We start from the raw sequence: 25,475 nt of genomic DNA on the forward strand, positions 1-25,475 counted from the left end.
CTCTCACACGGCCATAAAACAATAGGAAAACACACCAACAAAAAGCATTAGTGATTAGTGAACCGTGCTACCAGCATAAAATCAAAATACCCAATCAACGGCAGTACCAAGGGGAGAAGTATCCCATACCGGTTGGTCAGTTTGCAATTTATAAATGCTTGCTTGCACTGAGCATTCGGGTGTAAGGGGCAAAGGGTCAAGCACGCAGAAACACACAACATAAACACATGGAGAAAAGGGGTTGTCTGTAATCTCCGACCTTCATCTGTATCATGAGGATAGATGTGCTGGCATCCTCTCTGCAACTGGGTTGATAGGATTGCTGATTTGTGGGGGAGATGATAAACTCAGGTTCTTGTTCATCATCTAAGTCTGTGATGACTTCCTCAGCTACTCTGTGTGCAAGACGAGATGTATGCTCCTGCAAAGCCTCGTCCTCAGATGTATATACCACTAGTACATCTGGACCGGCCAGGTATGTGCTTTCGTCAGGCCAGCTGCAGATACCACCTGGTAGATCAGCACTCAACTGCTCTGTTCTGAAATCTGACGGACCTCTGTCTCCGCCACCACCACTTCCCTTGGGAGTATGCGGGCCTGGGGAACTGGAGCCACTACCACCACCATCGGAATCATCTTTACGGTCATGCGTTTCATCTGTCGTCGTTTCTTCAGATGCAGTGGTAGGAGGAAGCTTTTTCAAAGATTCAGATAGAGCTTCCTGCCACTGACACTCGCTATCATGGTAACGCCATTTATCTAACCAAAACCCTCCATCAATTGGCAAATAGCGTTGAAGAATTTCTTCTCTTTCAATTATACGAAGACTATCTTCTACTTCCTGCTCACTCTCAGAAAGAGGCTTCTTTCTTCTTCCTTCATGTTGCAGTTTTGGTGTTGGAGTCTTTGCAGATTTCTGTTGTCCTTTTTTCTTCTTTCTTGCATCTTTGTCAGATTTCGAATCAACATCATCTTCATGAGGTGTGGTAATGATGTTTAATGATTCCTCTTCTTTTTCTTTGATGATATCAATATGATGGGAATCAAGTTCTTCTAGTGAAAGATTAGCAAGTAACTCTGTATTATCTTTTTTCAAAGATTCGCTGGATTTTTCTTCCTCAGGAGTTCCACTTTCCTTCTTTTCCTCTTGTAATTTCTGTACAGAAATGGTGTCATCTTTGCAGCGAGATCTGGATCTTGATCGTGACTTACGTTTTCTCAATTCCTTCTTAGGCACAAATTCGATAAATCCTTCTGGATCAACTTCAATCAATGGTGTGATGATCTCTTCTTTTTCAGCTTCTTGCACATGTATTTGAACTGCAGGGGGTGGAATTTCTCTAACTTCACTTGCCTTATGAGGGATAGATTCTGTATCCAGAACAGTAGTTACGTCATGCTGTTTTTCCTCAGGAACTGGTGAAGAGTCTGGTTTTTTCGAGGCGACGACAGTGGCCCAAGTTTTAGGAAGTTGATTTGTTGACTCTTCTGATGGTGGCATTTCTTTACAATAAAATGTATCAGAAGTATGTGCCTCAACTGGTGTAGCTACATCTGGCAATGTCTCAATATTTGTGTCCAAATTTTTAGACACAGATTCCTGATACTGCCTCTCTGCTTCAGCGATTCTTTGCATGTCATAAAAACGGTAGTTATTTTCTGCATTATTGTCTTTAACTCCAATTGGTTCTTCTTGAATTATTTTATCATCTTGTTTAGGGAAATGTTCTTCACTGAGTTTCTTTTCTTCTATTCTTTCAGATACTATCATGTCAACTCCAATTGGTTCTTCTTGAATTATTTTATCATCTTGTTTAGGGAAATGTTCTTCACTGAGTTTCTTTTCTTCTATTCTTTCAGATACTATCATATCAATTCCAATTGGTTCTTCTTGAATTATTTTATCATCTTGTTTAGGGAAATGTTCTTCACTGAGTTTCTTTTCTTCTATTCTTTCAGACACTATCATGTCAACTCCAATTGGTTCTTCTTGAATTATTTTATCATCTTGTTTATGGGAATGTCCTTCACTGAGTTTCTTTTCTTCTATTCTTTCAGACACTACCATGTCTGTATTTGCCACTTGTTTTATGAGCAGACTTTCAGCATCATGAATACCGCTCACATCATAATAACAGTAACGTTTTTCAGCATCACGATCATATTGGGGTGATGTCTGTTTTTCACTATCGACTGTTATAATACTCTTTTCTTCTTTCTGTTTGCCACTTTGTAATTTTATATCCTTATCATTTGGAGGTTTCACATCAGTTGTTTCAATTTTAGAAACTTGAGTTTCTGTTTGCTTGGACGGCTCTTCCTGACTTCCTTCATTACTTTGTTCTTTTTGAGCTGCCATGTTTTGTTCTGGTAAGCTTCCAGTAGTAAATTCTCTCCATTTCCTCTCAGCATCCAAAAATTTATAAGACTCTAACCACATATTCTCTTTATATAAATTGACAACTGGCTCTGCTTTCTCTATCTCTATCTCTTTCTCTTTCTCTTTCTCTTTCTCTTTCTCTTTCTCTTTCTCTTTCTCTTTCTCTTTCTCTTTCTCTTTCTCTTTCTCTTTCTCTTTCTCCTTCTCTTTCTCTTTCCCTTTCCCTTTCTCTTTCTCTTTCTCTTTCTCAAGACCAATTGGGAACCCAATGCCTTCATCAAGTTTTAATGGAAGTTCATGTTTGTCAATCTTCTGTAGTTCTACAGGTTCATGTTCAAGCATTACAGCATTTTCTGTTGGTTCTGGCACTATATCATCAGACAACTGCTCCTCAGGCAATGGTAAGATATCGACTATTACAGCTTCACTTTTATGTGTTTTTGTATCAATTTCTAAATTTGAAGAAGTGTTCGTCAGTTCATCAGATGATGTAATTTCTTCTATATTTTTAAGTGAATTTTCAGAATTTGTCCTCATTTCCAAATATTGTTCTTCCATGAATTCTATTACTTTATTCTCTGCATGGAAAATGGTTCTTTGTAGTTTTTCAGGCATCTTCTGCTGAGTTGGTAGATTATTTTGTGCCCACATTTCATGTAATCTCCTTTCAGCATCCAGCATTACATGCATATCGTAAGTTGGGATTTCATATGAAAGTTCTTTCCTCTGTGTTTCACCTTTAGGTTCTTCTGGTTTCATCCGTTCTGTTGTTTCACTTTCTTCTGTTTCTGATGACTTGTCTATTACGCATTTATGTTTCTCTTCACTAACAGAAACAGCACACGGAACTTTCAACATCTCTTGCGCTACTTTTTCCTGCCAGTGTATTTCGGCATCCTTGCATTCATAATAACACGGTTTTAATTCTTGTACAATAAGCTCTGCAGTAGATGGATCGTTAAAAATACTACCTGAATTAATTTCAACAGCAGTCTTCTCGACAGGTGGCTTATGTTTTTCCATTTCCTTCTCCTGAAATTCAGTTTGTTCTATGGGAACATTAGAAATTTCACTTTCAGTATTTCTTGAGTTACCCATAATCTCTAGTGCAGTCTTCTCTATGGGTATCTCTTGTTTTTCCAGTTCCTTCTCTTGCGACGTAATCTCCTCTGTGGGAACATCTGAAATTTCATTTTCAATTTTGAAGTTCTTCTCAATATCATCTTCATCTTCATCATCCTCAAAAATCATTGGTTCATCCAAGGCATCCAACCAAGCATCCGCAAATGAATCTGTTTTCAATGATAGAGATTTTTCAGCTTTTCTCGCATCATTTTCTGCTGCTTTGTGCTCTGTTAACACATCACAAACACTCTCAACCGCGGCTAACACTGCTTCCTGGATCTTCACAAGAGCATTCTCTGTTTCATTGTTCCTCACAGAACTTGAAGAAGCAGTAGTGTTACTATCATCAGGAATAACACTGGAAGTTACGAGTACCGGTACTTCATCTGTAACTCTGGCGTGGATTTGCTTCGATTCATCTGAAGGCATCATGTATTCTTGTGCAATATCTGTTTGACTATCAGTTTCTGTGATTGTCGTTTGAGATATATTCTCTTCTTCAGCTCTTGTTCCTCTTACGTCTGTCATTTGTAGTGCTGATTCTGTATGTTTAGAGTCTAGAACTTGTTTGGTGGTTTCGGTGTTCAAATCAATCAATTCTTTTGTCTCTGATATCGCTTGTGTAGAAACCGAAGCAGCGTTTTGGTTTATCTCTGCCTCTTCTACAATTGAAACGTCTTCTGTTTTTACCTCGGGATTTGAGAACTCTACTGGAATCTTTGGACGTTTCTTCTTTTTCTTTAGTTTATCTTTCAATACTTTATATTCTTCTTGTTCACTCTGAGTTTTCTCGGTATCATCTCCTAATAATGGACCAAGAGTTTTCATGCTCTTTTCTGGTATAACTGTGCGAATGGACATTTCAGATGTTACAGCTTTCTCATCTACTGTCATGGTATCAATGATTTTTCGAGGTTTCCTTGTTCTTTCCTTTACAGATCCGAATATTCCAGCATTTCCATCTCCTGGTAAAGACACAAATATACTCTCCTCTTGACTGGTCAGAGATTTTTCAGTTTCTAAATCTGATGATGATGTCGGAGTAACTGATGGAATATCACTGCTCTCCTGGCTGGTAGCTTGTAATATGAGAGGTATTTGTGACGGATCAGGGAAGTCAAAAATGGCTGACTGCTTTAAAGTATGAGCTTCTTTACTTAGCGACTTCCGAGGTTTCGACATCCATTGTGGTGTCAACACTACGGTTTCAGGATCTTCTGAGAACTGTGAATGTAATAAGGCACCATCCAGAACTGGAGAGGAAATACCGAATGTGTCTGCTTTACTTTCTTGTGAAGGCAATTGTGTACCATCATTCCCAGTTTCATGTGTTACGTTCATTCCCACGTCTGTTGGCTCCACATTTGTTGCTCTTCTTGTCTTCTTTTTCGTGTTTCGTCGTTTCAATTTTGAATCTGAAGTCAAAGGTACATCTTTTTCCTTGGGTATTGAATCTTCTACTTCCATCTTTATATTAGATAACCTTTCTTCAGTCTCTTTAGTTTTTTTATCAAAATTTGCTTGAAGTGATATTGAGCTCATATATGTGTTCTCTTCTGTTATGTTCTTTGATTTTTCTTCAATTTCTTTAGCTCTCAGTGCTTGACTTGGTATCTTTGTTACTTCATCAGGACTTTCAAGAACACTCTCAGAAACTGTAGGTTCTTTTTCTCTTAACGGAAAAAGAATGCCTTCCTCATGCACGGCAGAAGCAGAAAATTGTTCTTCTATGCTATCACTTTTGACAGAAGAGAGCACAGTCTCAAGTACAGATTTTTCACTTGGAGTCTCCTCAAATGGCGCTGCAATTTCTAATTCATCCTTCTTCGATTCTAGCAATTGATCATCTTCTCGTTTCATCAGCGAGGATTCAGTTTTATTTTCATTTGACGGATGTTCAATTTTATCTAATGCTTCTTCACTTTTCGGTTTCTTGGATTTTTTATGGGCTCGTTTATTTTTCTTTACTTTATCTGCAAGCTGAATACCAGCAGAGCTAGTTTCTTCAGTAGGCGTGATTACATTATTCTGAATTTCAGAAAATGCTTGTTTCTCATCTTGCTTATTATCTTCGTCTATACTGTGAGCAGATTCGCCTGTAAATAATTCGGTTTTGTTTTGTTCTACCATTTTCTTTTCGTCTGGTTTACACTCTTCATTTTCAGCCTTGTACTGAGGTTCAGTAACATGAGATTGAGAGTCTTCAGAGATTTCGGTTCCAGTAACATCAAATGACGAATCTGGAGCTCTTATTTCTGGCTCACTTACAACTTCCTTTTGTTTGTCTTCAGCAAGATCTGCCACTGGTAAGATGTTTTCTTTTACATTTTCCATTGCTGTGATTCTCAGCTTCTTCGCCTTTTTGGATTTCTTTCCAGTGGTTGATACTTCTACAGATGAAGTGATAGTATCTTCTTTAGGTTCGAGTTTGTCAACAGGGTGAGGGAATTCATATTGTTCAACTCCTTTCTTTACACGCTTTTTGTTTTTCTTCTTATTCATCGATGATTGAACCTCTATTTGCGGTTCACCTATCTTATCTTCTCTTTGAACAATATTTCCATCGGAACTAGTAGGTTTATCACAGATTAAATCTGAAGATGGCAGAGGAACAATATCTTGAGACACACCCTCTTTTTCTGAAGAAGCAGGATTTTCAACAGTAACCAATTTCGTATCTTCTTTTACTGTCTGAAACTGTTTATCCTCCTTCGCTAATGGAGACTGTGGTACAGAAGGTCCTTCAGAGTTAGTTTCTGATATATTTTTACTCTCTGTAGTGTCAGAAACTATTTGTTCTACTTCCTCAGCTGGTGCAGTGTTTGATACTAATGATGACTGGCTAGTATCAAGTTCAGCTACTTTACTTTCTTCTGTTTCATTAATATCTAATATTGAATCTTCCTTCTCTTCCTTACTGAGTTTCTTCTTGTTTGTATCTGGAGAGGATGGCTCTGAAGAGATTTCTGTTGCAGACTGAGTTTCTATGGAATCCGAAATCTTCAGTTCTACTTCCTCAGCTGCTGCAATATTGCTTTCTAATGGAGTAAAATTAGTATCAGATTCATATTTTTTGTTTTCTTCTGTTTCAGTGATGTCTAATGTTATACCTTTCTTTCCTTTCTTACTGCGTTTCTGATTTATTCCAGGGGATGATGGCTCAGAGGAACCTTCTGAAGTGACTTCCGGTACAGCCTGTCTTTCTGCTGAGTCTGAAATTTTCAGTTCTGTTTTCTCAGTTGGTGCAGTGATACTTTCTGAGGACGGCAGAGCAGCATCAGGTTCAGATACTTTACTTTCTTCTTCTCCAGTGAAGTATAATGTTGTACCTTTCTTTGCCTTCTTACTATATTTCTTATTCGCTCCTGGAGATGATGGCTCAGAAGGTACTTCAGAAGTTACTTCCGGCACACTTTGTCTTTCATTAATGTCAGAAACTTTCTGTTCTTCTATTTCAAGTGGTGCTGTTTTAATTTCAGATGACGTTTGACTAGCCTCAGTTTCAGAGTCTTTACTTTCTGCTATTTCAGTAATGCCTAAAATTACACCTTTCTTCCCTTTCTTGCCGAGTTTCTTTTTATTTACGCCAGGAGATGATGGCTCAGAAGTTCCCTCAGAAGTGGCTTCTGGTGCAGTCTGATCTTCCACTGAGTCTGAAATCTTCAGCTGTACTTCCTCGGGTGGTGCAATGTGAACTTCAGAAGATTCCTGACTAGCTTCAGGTTCAGATATTTTACTTTCTGCTGCTTTAGCAATGTCTAATGTTTCTCCTTTCTTCGCTTTCTTATTGCGTTTCTTCTTATTTGTTCCTGGAGATGGTGGTTCTGACGATCCTTCTGATGTCACTTCTGGTACACTCTGCGCTTCCATGGAGAGAGGAACTTTCTGTTCTATTACTTCGGCTGGTGCGGTGTTGGATGCAGACGAAGTCTGACTTGGTTCAGGTTCAGGTACTTCACTTTCTGTTGTTTCAGTAATGTTTGATGTTGCACCTTTTTTTGCTTTTTTATTGCGTTTCTTCTTATTTGTTCCTGGGGATGATGGCTCCGAAGATTCCTCATAATTGCTTTCCGATATAATCTGGACTTCCTGAGCATCAGTAATTTTCTGTTCTTCTTTTTCGGCTGTTTGAATGTTAGTTGCAGGCAATGTCTGAAGATCTGAAGGCTCAGGTATTTTGCATTCCGTCTTTTCTGTTACTATAAATGTTGCACCTTTCTTTGATTTTTTATTTCGTTTCCTCTTCTTCAGTCCAGGAGATGCAGGTTCAGAGGATGCCTCAGAATTGGTTTCTAAGATAATATGAGTTTCCAAAGGAAAGGAACCTTTTGATGCTACATCATCTGCTATGACTGCTGTTACATCAGTTTTAGATTTCTTGTTTCTCTTCTTCTTTTTCTGATTTGGTGATGGCGGTTCTTGTATTCCATTTGTTACTATTTCACCTTTGTCACTGTGCTGTACTTTCGCCTCTTCTTTAGCTGTCACACCATTTGAAATCAAACATTCTGCTTTCTTTTTAGCATTCCGTTTCTTCTTTTTTGGTTGTTCCGTTTTTGAAATTCCAAGATTCTTTTCGTCAATTTTTGTTGGTTCTTGATCTTTAGAATTCTCAACAACTGTTGCTCTTTCTACAGTTGCTGTTAGTTTTGGTTCATTTTCGTGAATTATCTCATGAACCATACTCCTTGTCTTCTTTGACTTTTCTTTGTCTGTCTTTGATGGATCTGCCTTTGTTTCTGAAATTTGTTCAGTTACTTTGGCCTTATTTGTTTTATTCTGTAATTTATCTAATTCTTCTATTTCTCTTAAAGCTACTTCAATCTCGTCTTCTTCATAATGCTTCTCAGTCTTTTTCCTTTTTTGTCTCTTTTTTCTATCTTGTTCCGTTAATGTATCTCTTTCCATAGTAAGAGTGCTTTGTTGGGATATTTGTGAAACAGGTAGTTGATTATCTCCTACTGGTTTGGTAGTGTCGCCTTTGACTGAAGCCAAGCTGTTGCTAGTTATTGATTTAATATTGGTTGTTTCTTTAAGAGGCTCTCCAAGACTGACAACAGCTGTAGCTTCTGTCTCAGCAACTAAAATTTCTTCCTTTTTATTGTCATCAGTAGGCTCTTGTTTTTCATTAAATTCCAAATTAGTAAGTACTGATAGCTTCTTCTTTTGTTTTCCTTTGTCAAATTTCTGTTTCTGTTGGTCTCCTAATGATGCATTGTCTGGACTATTAATGTGGCTTAAGCTATCATATTCCTTCTTTATTTTGGCATCTTTCTTCTTTTTTAGGTTCTTGTTTTCTAACTTTGAGACATTTGATGTGTTGGCAGCTACCTTAGATTTCGTTGCCTCTTCTCTTGCTGTGGATAAAATATCACGGGAAGGAGAGGTTGACCATTCTCGAGAGTAGCTGCTCATTGGAGAAGATGGTCGTGGTGATTGTGATCGATCGTTCTTGCTAACAGGCAAACTAACTGCCTGACTGGATGGCTGGAGTGGTTTCGCACATAGTCCTTGAGCTAAAATTTGAGCATATGACAAATGACACTTATCAACTTCAGCCTGCACAGCCTCAAAATTATTTCCCAACTGCTGAGTGCTGTCAGACTCGTGCACAACCTCCTCATGCATAACCTCCGCAGTAGCTACGGTAGTCTGTTCAGTATGACTACGGTGACCTGACTTTGTTTTCTTGGAGTGCTTCGTGCTGTGCACAGGGGTAGCCTCAGGAGACGAAGTTATTCCTGGTTCAGGTAATACAGGTTGCTGTGGCAAAGTATATTGAGGTGGTACGTAATCTTGAGGGACAGGGGCAGCATAGGTGACCGGTTCAATTCGTGGCTGAACATAGTGAGTAGAATCCATTGACAGAGTTTCGTACTGGTTGACAGGTTGCTGTGTCGCAGTAACAGTGACAGGGTACACAATGGCCTGATCGCTTTCATGACCCATCACATACTGGTGAGGAGACGTGTGGTACGTTCCCAGTCCAGAATTGAGAAGCTGTTGACCAGAAGCAATGAAGCCTACAAGATCAGGTGGAGGCTGCTGAATGTATTCGAACATGCCTGGAGGAACTGAAACTCGACTCATATCATGTTCGTGAATAGAAGCTATCACTTCTTCCACTATTTCACTTGGGGTAATTTTGTCAACTACATCTATCAAACTTGGTGATTCCTCCACGTCATAATTTTCGACAGTTTGTACGGAGCTATCTTCTGTAACTGCAACATAATCTTCTTCGGGTTGTTGGAAGTTGGTTACAGTGTCATGCGACACTGGTAAGCTCCAGTCTTCCTGCTGGTAGTGATAGCTATCGTCTACTTTCCTGCTAACATCTTCATGCTTCTCTGGCTCAGGAACGACTTCTGTCACTGGTACTGCTTCTTCATGCCCCTCTGCAGCTTGTCGGCCCCGCAGGATGTCTGCATATGATGTTGAACCCGGATTCCACATTGGACTTGGAGATCTGCCACGACGAACTTGAGGTTTTAAAGTTTCCTGAGGTTGTTTCAAGACTATGTGATGATGTTTTTTCTGCACTGGAACATGTTCAGTTGCTATCATTTTCATTGTAGGATGTGGCTGCTGCACTGTTTCTTCTTCAGGTTTCACAGAAAGAGGCGGCATTGTATCCGGCTGTGATTTCGGAATTTGAGCGTGTTCTTTATCTATAGTTCTTCTTTCTGGAGCGTCTCGTCTTTGTTGAGATCGACCTCGGCGAGATGACCGTGATTTTTCTCCTCGTGTAACAACGCCTACAACTTGAGGATCAGCAAATTGAAGTTCATCAACTGTGACAGAAACTGTAGATTTTATTGTTGGTGCTCCCATTTCTTGAGTTTTTTCGGTAGATTTTGCTGGGTTATTCAGTTCATGCACTTCAGTGCTTGTGAGTTCTTCATCCTTCTCTGCAATTTCCTCACGATTTGTTTCTTCAAATCCTTCTGAAATCCTATCTTGCTTTGGATTATCTTTTATCTCCATTACTGTCCTAGTAACAACAGTTTTTCTAGGAAGGTGCTTCATTTTGTCATCCCTCTCTTCAATTTGTTCTACGAATGGACAGGGGCTAGTACGACCAGCGGCAATGTCTGCATATGTGGCAGCAGATGACGACACAGGAACTGAAAGATCTGCTACTTTCGATACTATCGATTGCTGACTGGCCTTAGGATGTCTTCTACTGCCACCAGAAACATCAGCAGTATGTGTACTGCCATTTGCAGTCCCCTGTTCAACTTTCTCAGGGAGGATGACCATGTAGGGGTCCACTTGGTGGATCCGGTCCATCAGAGCCTGGATCTGTTCCCGGTAGGAGTCCATCTTGCAATGAAGGCCCTGTAGTAATGTGACCGGTCCAATTGGTTCATACATATAAACAATGAGAGCACTGACGGATTTCAGACACAAATTGTTTGCTTCGGTAGAAAATATAACGTCTTCTAATTATATATTTCTCTATTTTTTTTTATTCTGGTGGCCACGTTTCACATTTCATTCTTAGTGTTTACCACTTTCAATCTAAATTCCTTTCTCTGTTTACTTCATCATCACAGACTTTTCGAAATACAGTGTTCTCTTGTCATCATTAGTGCACTCAAGCAAAAATTGCTGAGTTCCATATCTCATGAATGAGTAGGCAGGCAGAAGGAGAAGTCTAACTAAGAGTCTAAGGGCTCCAGGTCTGGAGTTCCCCGCTGTGTCAGGAGCTTGATGCGCTCATTACGAGCACTGATCTTGGTCTGCAAGGCTACAACTTTCTCTCGGCATGCCTGCATCAGTGATGGGGGAGTGGGCAGGAGTGCAGCAAAAAGAGATGTGTCAGAATAATTCAAACTAAGAAAACCCAAAACTAATTCTGACTGGCTTTAAAAGCACCTAAACTATACTGAAAATCAAGTGATACCAATCATAACAAGAAAGAGAATAAGAATAAATATATTTGCTACATAAGAATATTAAAACTTATGCCCCAAAAAAAACAAACCCACAGTACAAAAGCAAACCCAAGATACCAACATCATGAAAAATAGATGCAATATGAACTATGAAAGAAAGAGATCCAAAAGTAAAGTGGTGCACTGCACATTTAGCAGATAAGAAATAAAGAAGAACTCAAATAACCCCCGCTGCAAGGTTTAAGAGTGAAGGACTGGTGGAAACACCTTGATAAATGGTCACGTAGCCACCACAATGAAGTAAAAGAGTCCTTCATCAAAATGTTTCCAGATTTTCTGCAGGTTTACATACTTTTTGAACTAACATGTTTCAATATCCGGTGTTTTCAACAAGTGTGTCTGAAATAAACTGTAAACAATATACCTATTATCACTCCAAAGATTTTGCAATATGTTCATTAACCACTTCACACCTTCTAATTGGTTCTTTCAGAAATACAGCATATAGTGTATCTCACGCCTATTAACACAGGTCCCTCATACACAACGTTTCATGGTAAAACCAAGTTCACAAGTAAACTGTTCTCAATTCATGTCCATAAGCTGATGTGTCATTCAGGCATTCACATCTTTGGAGTAGATCATTCCTTCCAACAAATGTCTTGAATTGCCAGTTTGCATCTGGCAGTTAAAAAATTGAAGATAAAGTACAAAATTATGTAAAGACAGAAAGACACGGTAATCAATTAAAATGGTACACAATAAAAATATTTGAAACTTCATTTGTTAAAGAATATTATAATGTAGAGATATAAAATTGCTTTTAAGCATAAATCCTAGTAAAATGACACACTAGCTCCTACGACTTTCTTAATTTCTCACAAATTATGTAATTTTATCTTACACGCTTAAATAACGCGTAAACCTGCTGACTATCAGATAGCTACAACTGTCAATGTCATATAGTTTTCTTCATTTCTCAACAAATGATATAATTTTACCCATGACGTTGAAGTTAATAGGGAAAAATTATTAAAAATTTTTAAAGATGATGTTTCAAAGCAGTTAATAGATACAATTTACAAATTATATTGTGAAAATTTTATTTCAGTATGTGTAGGAAACAATCAGAGTGAAATCAATAAACCATGGTGTTCGTAAAGGCTGTGTCTATCTCAACTGTTGTTAATTAAGGCCTATATTATATATTACAATATAGGTACTAACATGTAAGCCTATTATTATTATTATTATTATTATTATTATTATTATTATTATTATTACTGTTATCATTATTATTGTTTACAAATCTGCTTGTAGGGACATTTACATATTTAATTGAGCATTTCGTTTGCTTATTCCTGTTTCCTGCGCTCTAAATGTTTCATATGCCAATAAAGATTATGTATTTACAAATAAACAATTGGATATGGAAATCACCATACCTACTACAAGATAAATGAACAAACAAGAAGTGTTGATGAAGTGATTAAGTTGACAATGTCACATTTCACTTCAATATCAGAGATATTAATTTTGTCAACATTATATTGCAACAAATCTCATGGAGGATAAGTACAACAATAATACCAGACCTCTTTCGCTCTAGTCCATAATACACTGTAATAAGGTACAACTGATTCAGTACTTACATTCTGTTCTTCCACGGCTTTCTCGCGATCATGCGGTGAGTAGGTAGGACTCAGAACAACACGAAGTTGTTGCTCTACTTGTATTATTTGTTGCCTAAGTTGTTGGATTTCCTAAAGAAAACATAATTTTTAACAAATTATGTGCGATTAAATATAGAATTATATGTAAATAACAAGTTTCAAACCCATACAGTATTCAGACGACAGACGATAGACAGATGCACTTACATGCGCACATACCAGTACCTATTTAAGGTTTTAATGAAAATTTCAGTTTTTAGCGCATATAAAACCACAGTTTATTTCTTTTTTTTTTTAGCAATCTGGTGTTTAAACCGAAATTAAGAACACGGATATTAGGAAAAATGAAATACAGAAGAAACTCAGACATGAAACACATTATAGTTATATTTTTTATTCAATGCAATCTGACAATATGCAGACAGTGCACTGTTGTCGGCGAATTGCTGCGGGTAATTTCGTGGCAATCAACAGAGCATTCCAAAATTAAATGCCTTGCTTATCTTATAATGTTAAAAGGAGTTTCTCTTAATTTAAAAACATTTGTGGGCAATATAAAAAGCTTTCGTCCATTATTAATGTGAACAGCGTGGGACTTACAGAATCTTCTTCCCTTATTACTAGTTAGACTGATATCACTTTAGATATTTCCTGAATAAATTTATTTAATAATTGTGATGAGATTTTTAAGAATATTATTGTCTTCTAGTATGTTTATATGTCATTCAGTCTTGCACGGTCAAATGATTTTTCTTAATCCTAAATCCAGTTTAGGAAATATTAAGAGTAATTCATAACATTATAGGTTTAAAAAGAAGAAAAACAATTATTTCCTTTTTATAAAACAGAATGACAAACGTAACATGTCATTCTTAAAACTATCCACGATGTTCTGAGTTTTTATATTCAAACTCACCTGTTGGTACTGGTCGAGTTGAGTGAGACAGGATTCCAAAGTAGCTGACTGCTCTTTCACAACTCCAGTCAGTTGATCCAGTTCCTTCAGAATTTCTTCCGCAGCTTCACTCACTTTTGAGTCTCCACCCACACCAGAACGGAAATGAAGCTGTTGAATGAAAGAAACATTTGTAAATACTTAACAAAACAATAAACGGGTTCATTGTGTTCAATAATCATATGGAGCTGCATGTGCATACTCCATGCACAATAATCTACCAAAAGCTTTCGTAAATTAAATGCTGTAAAAATTAATATAACTTTTATTTTCAACACAATGCAATATCAGTGCAACTGTTGCCATTCTGGAAGATTATTTTTACTACGTCTGCATAAACCATCTACCAAATTAATTAAATTGAATTATTTACAGAGGGGGAACTTATACCGCAGTCTGAAACTTATTGTGCATGCCAGTCCTATTCTGTGAATGTCTGGGTAGCCGAACAGCTGTGCTCTTGTATAAGTACAGCACACTGCACCGTGAACTTAACCTGGATTATAGTGGTGGTGGTGGTGGTGGTGGTGGTGGTGGTGATGATGATGATGATGATGATGATGATGATGATGATGATGATGATGATGATGATGATGATGATGATGATGATGATGATGATGATGATGATGATGATATGTGAATTGATGGCGAAATGAGTCCAAGGTCCAATGCCGAAAGTTACCCAGCAATTCTGTTTTAATTGATTGAGGGAAAATTCCGGGGAAAACTCAACTAGAATTTGAATTCGAGCCCACTTGTTTAATGGTCAGACGTGCTAACCATTACTCTACAGCGGTGGACTATTCTTAAATATCTCATTACTAACAGTAAAGTACCGATAACAATGTGGTAAAGCTGATATTCACAGCAACATGGTTGCTATGTGTTATGTATTATCATGTATTGTTTTCAGTTATTTACTGAAGTGTCTGAAGTCCAGTTCTGAATGTGAATAAAGCTAACACATTGGTTTATTCTGATTTTAATTCACTACAACTTATTCTAAATTTAGAAATGGATTTCATTAAACAAATGAAAAGAACAATACACAGTAACATATACCACGTAACAACAATGTGGTTATTATTGTTAGCTTTTCCACATTCTCCCCCATTTGCTAGCTGTCTTATCAACAGAACTTCATAAAATTCTTTTCATGCCTTTCTCGGAGATCGATTTGTTATTTATGTATGGTAATGTTTTTACTTTATAATTTTATCTTAGGAAAATAATAATTAGTGGTGTCAGCTTATTTTTGTTTTTATCAGCTTCCTTGAACACGAATTCCAGCTTATTTCAGAATTTTAACTTGGCAGTCTTGTACACAAGTGATAGGCGAGTCTGTAATGGTTCCAAAAAATCGTATGCAGCACAGTTACCAGAAGTAAGCCACTGTTATAATATTGCAGAGCTTCAATAGCATTTCGTTTTGTATTCTTTGTCTATGGGGGGGTTCGGTGAGAGTTAAACCCCAAATCCTCTCTCCATGTGCCAGTGGGTTTTGTTAAAATATCATGTTTTCACACTGTGACCTGGGTACAACAAATATTTATAATTTTAACAAAACTGACTTAAATATGATATGAAAATCAATGATGAAAAATAAAAAAAAAACTATGGCCTTCTGTGAAAAATACTCTGTGTATAGTAAAATATGTTTTGTATCAAAAACATTAGAAAGAGTAAATTCATTTATTTACATACCTCGAATACACATTTACCTTTTCTGATGAGGCAGAAATTCCAGAGAAAATGTTTAAATACATCAAAACAATGGGAATAATAATGAATAATATTATGAAACCTTCCTTACTATAAAGACATACTAGAATTTGCCTATACAAGACCTTGGCAAGACCCGTAGCCTACTTTTATGGTAGTGGGCCATGAACTTTAAGGAAGAAAGACGAAAGCAAAACAACAGCTAATGAAATTAAATTTATAAGATACACAGCTGGATATGCCAAATGGGATAAACATAATGACGCTGAAATGGAAGAATTACAATTAGAATCCGTAATGCATCACATACAACACTATCAGTATAAATGGATAAATCATCTGCATCGCATACATACAAACAGAATCCCACAAGCCATGTTTCACTATCGGCCAAAGTGAAGAGATCTCTAGGTCGTCTAATGAAATATTAGGTTGAGATTATAACAGAGAATAGGGCTTAATACTTGAAGGGAAGAAGAACAAGAAGAAATTATGATCTCTTCATATTAGTAGGTGCAATCAATTCTAAAGAATCAAACTTGGTTTATTTATTGTGTAATAACCCTACCTGAAGCTTTTCCACTGAGATGGAGATCTTATTCTTCTGTATGGTTATATCGCTTAACATTTTTTCTCGAAGACTAAGTTGATCTCGAAGAGTGCGCTTCTTGATCTGAGGAGATTCTAGAGCCTGACGTGATTTATCAATAAATGATCGTACATCTTTCATCTTCTTCTCGCACTGCTCCCATTCCTCACTGGTTTCCTGGAGTAGTGCATTCTTAAAAAGAAAAGAAGAAGCAATTATCAGTACCATCCTGCACAATACTCTAGGATAGTGAGAAACTGTATCAAGCTTTTTTTATTTCCTTTCATTGAACTTTTAATCCTCATTCCATACAAGAAAATTACGTGCATAAACAAACATACAGTAACTCAAAATCCTACCACATCCCAATCGCTGATTGGTCCCTATGTTCGTGCCAGAAAATGAGGGCTGCATCGACACGTGTGGAGCAATGACAGATGACGTGACATAACAGATAATTATTTCAAACTAACAACCTAACAAAATGCATCGAAGGCATATCGGATTTTTACAAGAACGTTACACTAATGAAAATAACGTACCCTTTCAAGAAGCTGATTTTCAACTTCACCCTTGGCATCTTCGGCTTCTTCTAGTTTTTCTGGAAGATCTCCTACACTAGTCACCTGTGAAATCGTCTCTAATTCTTTACTCATATCACTGAGGTTCTTAGAAGCCTGTTTACAGCTCTTGACTGCATTCTGCAAAAGGATACGTCATATGAGAAATCAGAAGGTAGTGAATACAAAATGAGCAAAAAAAGAAAATAAACTTTATACAATATTGTTATTTGTAACAGAAACTACCTTTCAAATAATACAATATTCTACCAATTCCTACACAACCTATTCCAAACATACTTACAGAATAATCGTGCAGTTTTTGGCGTGCCTGAGTAAGGCTGCTAAGCTGCAGAGGCTCTGAGAGGAAGACCTGCTTTTCTTCCACCCAAGATTTTACTGTCTTATACAAAGTCATGAATCGCTGCCAAGAATCAAGGGATTCTCCGACCTAGAATAACAGTACAAGTGATACTTTGCTCTGAAATATTAAGTACGACATTTCTATATCTATAACATGATGTAATAAAAGTTACAAAATTTCGCATTTTTTTCAAGATTTATTAAAAATAGAGCAAAAAATAATGTTCTTTGGAAAAAAATATGAAAGACAGTAAAAATGCTACCATATATTTTTTATATAATAAATGAAAATTAAGTATACCTATTATCTCTGAAAATTGCGATCACCAAACATATTTTGAAAATTTGACATCACTTCGAACATAAAGCTAAAATATTTCCTATGATTGTTACTGTCATGACTTGTTTCTAATATAGTCGAAACTCGATACAACAATTTTCTGGGGACTAGGAAAATTGTACTATTATATATTATACTATTATATATATTATATATTATTATATATTGTATATTTGGCCTATACTTGTTTATCCTCTTCAAAATGCTCCCCTTCACCAGCTTTCTGACCGGTTTTTCAAGATTTATTAAAAATAGAGCAAAAAATAATGTTCTTTGGAAAAAAATATGAAAGACAGTAAAAATGCTACCATATATTTTTTATATAATAAATGAAAATTAAGTATACCTATTATCTCTGAAAATTGCGATCACCAAACATATTTTGAAAATTTGACATCACTTCGAACATAAAGCTAAAATATTTCCTATGATTGTTACTGTCATGACTTGTTTCTAATATAGTCGAAACTCGATACAACAATTTTCTGGGGACTAGGAAAATTGTACTATTATATATTATACTATTATATATATTATATATTATTATATATTGTATATTTGGCCTATACTTGTTTATCCTCTTCAAAATGCTCCCCTTCACCAGCTTTCTGACCGGTTTCTCGAAGATGTGGATAAGTTAATTAAAAGTTCGGTGAAGGAAATTTTATGTTTGCCAGGAGACACGCCCGACGCGATGTTGTACACCGAACGTAAATATAAGGGTCTCAGCCTTTTCAAAGCTCAATGGGAAGCATATTTACAGCATCTCAATATTTGCAACACATTATTGAGAACCTCGAATCCTCTTGTCGTTTCTACAAGGAACATAGCAGCAGAAAAGAAAGTATGTTCCAGGAAGTTAAAAATTCCACCTGAAGATCTGGATATAAGTAACATCAATGTCCATAAACTACGACAAAATCTTAGGAAACAAGAGTACGACAAATGGTGTGCGCTTCCACATAAAGGAAAAGGTGTTATTTTATTTCAAGAATATACTCCCGGAAATAAATGGATTTTTTCTAAGGAGGGTCTATCTTCCTCTGAATGGCGGGACGCAATTAAGATGAATGTTAACGTAGCACCAGTGAGAAGTCTTCATGGGAGATCCTTGGACGGTTTCCGTTGCAGATACTGCAACGAGATTGAAACCTTAGCACACGTCCTAGGATCCTGTCAGCATGGAGAACTCCTGAGAAATTCACGCCATCATAACATCCGAAAACTAATAGCACAAGCCCTTAGAAACAAATCCTTCGAGGTCCATGAAGAGGTGCACTGCGTTGCGTCTGAAGGCGGCGGAATTAGAAGAGCGGACATCGTGGCTCTAGACAAGACTAATAGTAAAGGCTTTATACTGGACCCAACTGTTAGATTTGAGATGAGCCAGACCCAACCATCCGAGGTCAACAAAGAAAAACAACAAATTTATGAGCCTACTATTCCGTATTTTCGAGAAAAATATCAGATGGAAGGCGCCTGGGAAGTACATGGTTTAATGATCGGAGCGAGGGGCACCATCCCACGATCAACTGTAAACACTATCAAAACATTTGGAATCCATGACATCATTCCAAAAATAATTAACTTACTTCAACCATTAAAGGGTCTGTGGCAATTCTGAAAAATCATTTATACGGAATATCATAATACCCCCCCCCCCTTTTCTATTCGTTAGTGTGTGATTGTTACAAATATATGTACAAATTTATTATTTCTTAAACTTAAGCTCCTAGTTCACATTTAAATTTGGCTCATCTATCTTACTGTAATCATTACTATTCTTATATGTGTGTTATTCTGTGTTTTTGGCAACCCAGGATGCCTGGGCAGACTATTTCTTGAAATAAATTATATATTTATATACAGGGTTACTGTTATGTAGAGAGGTTATGAAATTTTGCCCAAATTTATGTTCTGAAGAAGAATATAGTAGAAATAGATATAAAACAACATTACATACTATGAAATAACATTAAATTTATTCACCATTTGATTACCCTACTTGAAATAAGCCTACAAATTCATTTAACATTCAGGCACATTTTTTTTTTTTAATCAGGAATTGAATTTCGTCTTTAGGTTTTGAGGTTTTCAGCAACAAGCATGTTTCTTATTGCTTTGAGCACAAACAAACGTTCTGGTGGTATACTAGAGAAATGAAACCACTTCAAGGCAGCAATGTAAACATCTTCTGTATTTTTTAAAGACTTTCGTTCAGGATTAATTTTACCATTTGCGACAGTGTCCTCTGTTTCCTTGTGTTTCTTTATGAATATTACGAGTGTTGACTGCACGAATCATACTTTTAGCCACTTCAATCTGCTTCAATCCCCTATCTAAATTCAACTAATTTAATCTCTAAACTGATTTGTTTTCGTGTTACACATGCTATGATTTACAACAAACACTTGAATGTGAAAGGCGTCAGTGACAGGAGCCATAAAAGCAAATCCTGTTAAGGGTCACGTGCCCTTGAAATACCTATGAAGAGCTCTATCGTAGTACACACCTTACAAAGAATGCCAAGATTAGTCAATAGAAGTGTGAAAAATGAAATAATATTGAATATGAAAACCAGGTAAATTAAAAAATCGTTGTAACAGGGTTTATTGTTATATTGGTTTTTGTTGTATGGAGGTTTGACTATAGTCATGATCTTTCATCATTAACTGCCCATCCAAATAGCGTGTACTTTAATTTTAATCAAATGACTTCAAGTGTTTTTCTGTCTGTCTCTATAATAATAATATTAATACTGTAATTATGATTAATAGAGAACTGGTAGAGTACCAACAGAGTAAACAGGACTACACTACTCTAAACATTGTCTTTGTCCAGTAAAATTTATACTTTTATTCACCACAATTCGAACCTGGGTCTGCAGCATGAAAGCTGCTGTTGAATTAACAGTGAGTCCATTTAAACGCTTAGAAATTCAGTCCGAGGCACTTATTAACTTTTCGAAAGAAAGCAATTTTTTTAATGAATGAAGTTACAGAATTCTTCATTTCTGAACTGACGTAGCATACACTGCATTGTCCTAGTACCTCAAATTTAATTTCAAAAAGTTATCGAATATATATTTTTTTTTAATGGGAACATGTCAAAACCATAAATATAGATGTCATATCAAAATTAACGGAGTGGGAGTACAGTTACTCCATGAAAGCTGATAAGACGGATTATATCAAGTTATAAAGCTTTGTCACACCGATTACTACAAATTCAACAATAAAATTTATCTCTTATACCAAAAACTCACTCTGACGTGTGAAATAACGAAATCTGACCAATTAGATATTTGGATTATAGCCTCATTAATTTAGAAAGATGAAACAAAATATGATTTTCTATGTCAACAATAGATAAAAATAAAAGACGATCCTTAAAATTTGAATTTCCTTTTGATTATGTAATGTCTATTATAAATATTATCAAGGATTCTCTTCAAATATTACATCATCATCTCTATTTCAATTAATCCACTTATATTTGCCTTCAACAATTAACTTTCTTTTTTCTTTAATGTATTACATCACATTATATTGTACATGTTTATTGTATTCAGGACCCTTGTGGTCACTCAAATTCTTTGAGCTGATGTCTATAATTTAGAAAAATATATGAAGAAAACTAGTCAAGTTGACTTGCAAGATTGTTTCTTCGATTGTAACAGGGGGAAGATATTTCTTTCCACCTTCTCGTTAATTTTATTTTACTGACTTTCACAATAAATATCAATACAAAAGATAGCACAAAGCAATCACAACTAACAATATGTTATATGTTGTATTTCGTTTTAAAAAAATGTAATATAACACAAACATCATACCTGGAGTTTCTTTTCCTCGAGCCACGACTTTACTTGTGCTAGCTGTTCAGTTAAATTGTTGATAGTACTCTGGATTAATTCACGTTCATCATTTTTATTCGTCTGTTCCATAACAACATGTCCATTCTTTGTTAGGCAATCCAATTTGTCACTGATGCCTCCGATTTCAGATTGTATTTGCTGAAAAAGTAAAATAATATGTAACGGAAAAATAATTATATACTTTGGAGTTCAACACCTCAAAAGAGAAAAATAAATGTTCTTTGGTATGTAACATCTCAAACATTTCAAGGTACATAATTATAAGAGATCGGTCTTACCGTGAGGTATTCCTTCAATTGAAGTGGTTCTACAGACCTATCCTGAACTTTCAGCTCTGCTTTCTGTATCCAGGTCTGCACTTCCTCCACATCACGCTTGTAATCAGCCCTTACCGTGCGTGCTCTCTTCAGTTCTCGGTCTTTTTCTTCCATGGCTCCTGATACAGTCTCTGACAGAAGTTCCAAAGCAGATAGCTGTAACAAATCGTCATTATTACTTTCAAGATATGTGAAAGAAATAAACTGTAGTAAACTAAACTTTCTCAAGTTGACATATTATGTATTTTTGTTACTATATAACTTACATTTTTGTTTTTAATTTATTGAGTATGCCCCAACGAGTACAACTCATATGTAGGGGCTATACAAGAACACATACATATGTTATACAATATAACTGAAAAGTCATGAAACTATAATCTGTGAAAAATAAACAATAACACAAGAATTTATGAAAGAAAGAAAGCAAAATAAGAACAAATAGTAAGATAACATAAAGTTTTGGGCAGAAAGAAGAAAAAGTTTGAAACCATGAAATAAATAAATCAACAGAGAATTAAAGTAAATAAACTTCCCAAAAACATATTTTTAAACAATTCTTAAAACACCGGCAATTTGGTAAAAGTCTATGTTCTAAAGGAAGTTGGTTAAAAGTTGTTGTCAAAAAATGGTTAAGTCCTTTCGTTCCATAAGTTGCGGAGCTATGCTGAGAAAAATATATATTGTCTTTTTGTCTTGTTAAATAAGTATGTGTATCTTTATTAAACTGAAATGTAATATTACTATGTATTAAATTGTTACCGGTAATAACTTTGTACATGAAAATAGCAGCATTTATTTGATAATAGATTCAACTGGTAGAACGAAAGAAAACTGATATAGATATTTAACTGGAGTCAAATAATGAAAACCCATTACATTGAAAGCAAAACGGTATCTTTAAGTATAACCAGGTCTCATACTTATTCAAAGTAAAAAAAAGGAGCATTTACAATTGTTTTTACAAAACTTAAGGAACAATCTGGGAAGTTGCAAGAGAACACATTTCTTAACTGTCTGAACTACGCATTATTAAAACGTACCCTACCTATAATTATGTACATGTAACTTTGAGGGTAAATACTCTTCTGATTAATAAATTATATGTATAGAGTGATTTACAAATGTTAGCACATATATGAGAAATTACTATATATAATTTGTTGTTAAACTTTATTTCAGCTGACTGAAATGACAAGACTGAATTTGGAGCAACGGAGGAAGGACACTGCATGGATGGAAACCTTCCAGGTGTTCAGAAGATAAGAAACACAGTTCAACCATACTAAAGGACCAACGAAATGCATCGTGAGTTCAACCTGCTGGCCAAGAGTAATGCATTACTGCAGAACACCGTCTAAAGAAACGATCTGTAGATGAAACAGATATGCAAGATAAAATAAGGAATTTTAAACATGATATAATGAAATACGGTTTTATATGTTAGTGCAATTGAATTAGAATATCTTTATACAGACTTTTCTCGAAGCAGTGCGTATAATTTAGGAAATTAATTGAACATGTGTGATGATTATGTTAACTAGAGAAATAAGTAATATATTCATTAACCAGCACTTCAATTACCTGAATACAGTAGAACTTCTATTATCCGTGATAATGAAGGGGATGGACTGGACGGTTAATTGAAAAAATCGGATAATCCGTACCATAAAATATTTTCGTAAATTTAGTGAATAAGGGCTGAAGTGTCGTAATTTCCTCCGTGATCTTATGTTTAACACGCTAGATAGTGGATCAGAAGTTCACTATTTAAGTTCGGTTGTCAACAACGTGCTTTTAAGGGACAAGGAAACTTCTTGTAATGGCTGTCAGCGGAAAGACAGGAATAGTAGGCCTAGAGGTCTCATGTTGTAGATTTACATAATCTATACACTTTATCCATGATTTTTATTAAAGCACGCACAGTTGTAACATCAGTCTCTTATTCTGATGCGAGATGAGCCACAGTTTCTCTTTCCCCAAATCACTCAATTATTTGTATTTTTTTCGATACTTATCATAAAACGTTTCCTTTTGACACTCATGGAATACATTTTATATAGAAGTTGTTCAGTACGACAACTCAAACAGTAGACCAAACTGGATAGTAATAACACTCTCTAGAAAAAAATACGTACGAATATAACGTACAGTAGTACTTCATATGTTTCTGTTGCAAAAAAAAAAGTGAGAGAAAGATAGTCGGATAATCCGTCAATCGGTTAATAGGATGTCGGATAATCGGGGTTCTACTGTATTTTCGGTGAAATATTTAATACATCCTAAATACCCTTCCTACTTTACTTTTTATGATATTGGCTAATATGAATGTTTAGAATAATAACTGCATAGGAATAGCATAGACATTTACTTAGCAACGAAATTCATGTAAGTCATCAAAACTAATGATGTTATTTTATACAGAAACTGATGTTCCCTCTTCTCTGCTGTCCCACCCCTATTTCTTTCTTTGTTAATTTCTATTGACGCAAAAAAAAAGTTCATCTTTTTTATTCATCGACCGTGAATTAGAACATGAGTTCTAATGCTTTCTCATAAATCTGTAAAATACTGGTTTTCTATTACTCTAATATAAAATAAAATAAGTACCGTACTTTGTTCAACGTTATAATTCGTAACTTACTTGCTGACTGATATCTGTAGGCACCAACTGCTGTGATGTATTGTACTTATCCTTTGTTTTGGAGATTAGAGATTTTCCTTCAGACACAGAATCTTCTACTTGAGATTTAACTCCCTGCAGAAAAGAAAGTGAAGATTATTTAGAATGTGTATAATACATATAGTTTATACTTTTATGCATGAATTTCTCAAGTCATTCTTGACAATGACGAACTGCTGAAGTTTATTAGAAATGACGATATAAACAAGTAGAATGAAATAAATAAACTCATGATTATGAGGTTTGTAACATATTACAGTTGTTCTCCCTTCCCTGACGATGGAACCAGCAAGCTGCTCTGAAATGTTTGAAATAATTCTCTCCTTGAAAGCAAACTTGCAACTAAATAACTTAATCAATTTTAGTATTCTTTCCAATCTTTTCGTTCTTTATCAAAGTCAGAAATGTATTGTACACAACTGCTATCATATTGTTTATTTTTCCATTATTATTAATTTATGATTAATATATTCAACTACTGTATTACAATTTCATTTTTTTCCAGTTAATACACTTAAACCATATCTATATATTAAATAATCACAAGATGGAATTTTATGCATATTTGACTACTAAAAATCGTGAACAGATTTCGAAAGATTAAAAGTATCTTATGTTGTGCAGAAATAGACCAAAGAATTAAACCAAAATTCGTTTATGATGATGAAAATAATGATGAAAAAGAAATACCAAATCATTATTATGTAAAGTCATAAATCATTATACTAACAAATTATTTTGAAACAATTTAAATCCCCGGTCCATAAAAAGTAAAACTATTTTATTTTTGTTATAAATGCCACACTAATAAAACTTTTTTATTTTTTGTTATAAATTCCACACTAAAAGTGGAAATTAAAAAGAAATTACAAATTAAAATATTAATTCCCATTTTCTAAGTAAATTATTTAAAACTTAATACATTTGTACAATTTGTATTCTACATAAATCCCCGGATCATAAAAAGTAAAACTATTTTATTTTTGTTAT

The 25,475-nt window shown here is 35.5% G+C and overlaps 1 protein-coding gene across 7 annotated transcripts in view; it reads right to left on the minus strand.

Annotated features, from left to right (window-relative positions):
* The window catches only part of Msp300 (Muscle-specific protein 300 kDa), a 1,097,375-nt gene that overhangs the window by 145,993 nt on the left and 925,907 nt on the right, over positions 1-25,475 (minus strand). For 6 of the 7 annotated variants that reach the window (XM_069830616.1, XM_069830615.1, XM_069830612.1 and 3 more), the window contains 9 exons: positions 24,447-24,560; positions 21,764-21,958; positions 21,444-21,623; positions 17,210-17,356; positions 16,888-17,046; positions 16,325-16,537; positions 13,996-14,145; positions 13,059-13,169; positions 260-10,846 (listed from right to left, as the gene is read on the minus strand). In XM_069830616.1, coding sequence (XP_069686717.1) covers positions 260-10,846; positions 13,059-13,169; positions 13,996-14,145; positions 16,325-16,537; positions 16,888-17,046; positions 17,210-17,356; positions 21,444-21,623; positions 21,764-21,958; positions 24,447-24,560 — 11,856 coding nt within the window. The remainder of the gene's footprint in view (positions 1-259; positions 10,847-13,058; positions 13,170-13,995; positions 14,146-16,324; positions 16,538-16,887; positions 17,047-17,209; positions 17,357-21,443; positions 21,624-21,763; positions 21,959-24,446; positions 24,561-25,475) is intronic. The other variant, XM_069830617.1, reaches the window with a different exon arrangement.

This window comes from Periplaneta americana, chromosome 7, assembly GCF_040183065.1.
Source record: "Periplaneta americana isolate PAMFEO1 chromosome 7, P.americana_PAMFEO1_priV1, whole genome shotgun sequence".
Taxonomy (NCBI): domain Eukaryota; kingdom Metazoa; phylum Arthropoda; class Insecta; order Blattodea; family Blattidae; genus Periplaneta; species Periplaneta americana.